General features: G+C 44.4%; 1 protein-coding gene across 1 annotated transcript in view; it reads right to left on the reverse strand.

Annotated features, from left to right (window-relative positions):
- The window catches only part of LOC137655868 (uncharacterized), a 379865-nt gene extending 377454 nt beyond the window's left edge, over positions 1–2411 (reverse strand). The window contains exon 1 of the mRNA XM_068390062.1: positions 549–2411. Coding sequence (XP_068246163.1) covers positions 549–1270 — 722 coding nt within the window. The 5' untranslated portion in view covers positions 1271–2411. The remainder of the gene's footprint in view (positions 1–548) is intronic.
- Between the last annotated feature and the right edge of the window lie 219 nt (positions 2412–2630).

Consider the following 2630-nt stretch of genomic DNA (forward strand, 5'->3'; position numbering starts at 1 on the left):
ATATATATATGTGTGTGTGTGTGTGTGTGTGTATATATGTATACATGTGGGTGTGTGTGCACGTTCAGAAAGGTCAAACAAACAAAAATATAAAATCGATAACATCGTTGGCATACAATGAGAATAAGAAAATATTCTTCTCGTTTTCGACAGTAACAGGATTAGAATTTGCAGAAACTCATTTTTGATACAATGTGCATATCTTCAAATCTGATTCCTATCTATCATATAAATCAATATTCTGGAGATATTAATCTGCGGAAAATGCAACCCATATTTCATTTACTTATTACCGATATGGAAGGTAAATCAAAACTCAATTATATTAAAGTATACACCATTATTATACCTTTTATTGCCCTCTACAGGAGTGACACTAACCTTGAACATAATTATATACCAATGAATACTAAATAACGTTGGTATGCCCATAAGTTATTAGTTTGCATATATAAGTTATATGCAAACCAATGAAGTTCTTGATATTCTCCAACCATTTATTCTTTTCGTCCATATCTTCCCCCCATAGACTTCTTAAAAGACCTTACCTGTCATATGCCTCGAGAGCATCATCCAGCTGACCGTGGATATCCTGGTCGACAGCCGTTTTCAGAGCAGATTGCCATAAGTCAATTCTCCGGCTGACTCCTATATCCTCCATATCGGCTGGGCGTTGCGGACGGCTTTGGGTGGGATTTTGGACGGCGGATGAAGAACTTTCACTCGAAGAGCGACCAGACGAGAGGGCAGACCTGCTTATGGCTGCCACTGTACGGCGTACGGTGTTCGCTTTCCTTCGAACGGAAGTTACAATCCGGAAAACGGAGGAGGAGCTGGAGGTTTGGGCCTGGCGGCCAGGCTTGTTCTCCACCGGAGTCGATTCGTAGTCGGCAGAATCCGTCTCGGAATCTTGAAGTGTGGAAACCGACGACGAACTGGAGAGCGGGTGTTTGGGATGCTGGCGAAGAATGTTTGTCTTGGACAGTTGTCTTGCCAGTTCGTGACGTGCTCTGTGAGATTGGTGCTCTTGCAACGGGACTCGCTGCACTATGGAGGTTTCTTTGTGAGTCCTTTTCTGATGCAGAGCTCTGTGCTCAAGAGCGGATCTCCTGTTTAGGGTGAAGGCTGCTCCTTCGGTTTCAACTGGTGTTGGGGAGAAGGACGTTGACGAGATGTGATGCTGCTGCATGTGGGCCCCTGTGCCGTCGTGCAAAATGGTGCCTGGCTCGGTGAGAGAAAGTGCCACTTCCTGGAATGTCCTTCGCCTCATCCTATCCCACGCCCATGCCCACACCCGCGCCACAGGGCCGCACCCGCCATGGCTGTTGTTACTGCCACCCGTTCCACCGCCCACCTCGAGTTCAGACCAGGGCCGCACAGGGCCCCGTACCGGGAGCCAAGAAAGAGCGTACCACGTGCGTCGCTCAAGGTATTAAAAGGCACCTGCAGATTTAAGGGAGTGGGGGACTTTGACTGGGCGAGTGTCAACCTCTTATTGGAGGTATAGACGCTTTCGTCTGATGTTGTTGATCACCAGAAATAAATCATTCCTGTCCGTGTTTCTAGGGGGATTAGATGTCATCGGCAATATATTCACAATTCAGTCGTATCTCTAGTATATTCCACAAATATTCACTATGGCGCACACATTAAAGAAACCATAAAAGAAAAAAAAAACATACAGGGATACTTATTCACGAGACATTAGGAGTAATTCACGTCGTGGTTATTTGTTCCTCTTAGGAAATAAGAGCCATTTCTATTTCTCTTTCACAATTTCTTTGTTTATTTGAGCAATAAATCGGTTAGGGATCACTTATTGTTAACGTTTTACCTTTAGTAATTCATTACGAAAGCAAGGTCACAATCCACACGCAAAGCACTCAAAAATAAATAATTTCTTAATTTCTTCTTTATCCAAACACGGGAATCCTCTATTTAGGAAACTAACTCTTGGAATTTCAGTGCACATCTTAATATTTTCCTCTGTTCGGTTTGTTTTCACTTTTTCTCCCGGTTAGGATCACACTCTTGTTTAACCAGATTCCTCGCAAACAATTCAGAAAAAGTATTCAGGATTGGGAAGGGAAATATAACACAATCACAATGACGCAAATATCGCAACACAAAAATATTCGTTGTTATTTAAAGATGTAAATTCGATATTGGAAAAGGACAAGCGAAACTGAGAAAGTTCAGGAATTCGCGTATAAAGAAAAGAGAAACAAGATCCTCTGTACCAAAACGAAACCGCAACAAATCCACGTAAATGTGAGAGCTTTGACTTTCAAACAGAAGTGCAACGAGGTGAAAATTGGGTTGGATGGATGAGGATGGCTTGGTTTGTGCCGGGTGCCTTTCCACGGGCGAATGGAGGTAAGGGATCGCTGGTAGAGAGAAACGTCACTCCAGCCAGGTACACTGGTGGAGAGTGACTGGGCTGTAGTATTGGTGGTGGCCGGAGTGGCCTCCACCTCTTCCTCCTCAAACTCCTCCTCCCTCCTCCGTCTCGTTCCTCCACCTCTCTCACGTCTGACCTGGAACGAGAAATTTTGGAGTATTTCCTCTCCCCTTCGCTCGCAGGCGGCGGGAAAAACTCATAGAATATCTGATGAATTCACTAACACACC

This window comes from Palaemon carinicauda, chromosome 16, assembly GCF_036898095.1.
Source record: "Palaemon carinicauda isolate YSFRI2023 chromosome 16, ASM3689809v2, whole genome shotgun sequence".
In the NCBI taxonomy this organism is placed as follows: Eukaryota; Metazoa; Arthropoda; class Malacostraca; order Decapoda; family Palaemonidae; genus Palaemon; species Palaemon carinicauda.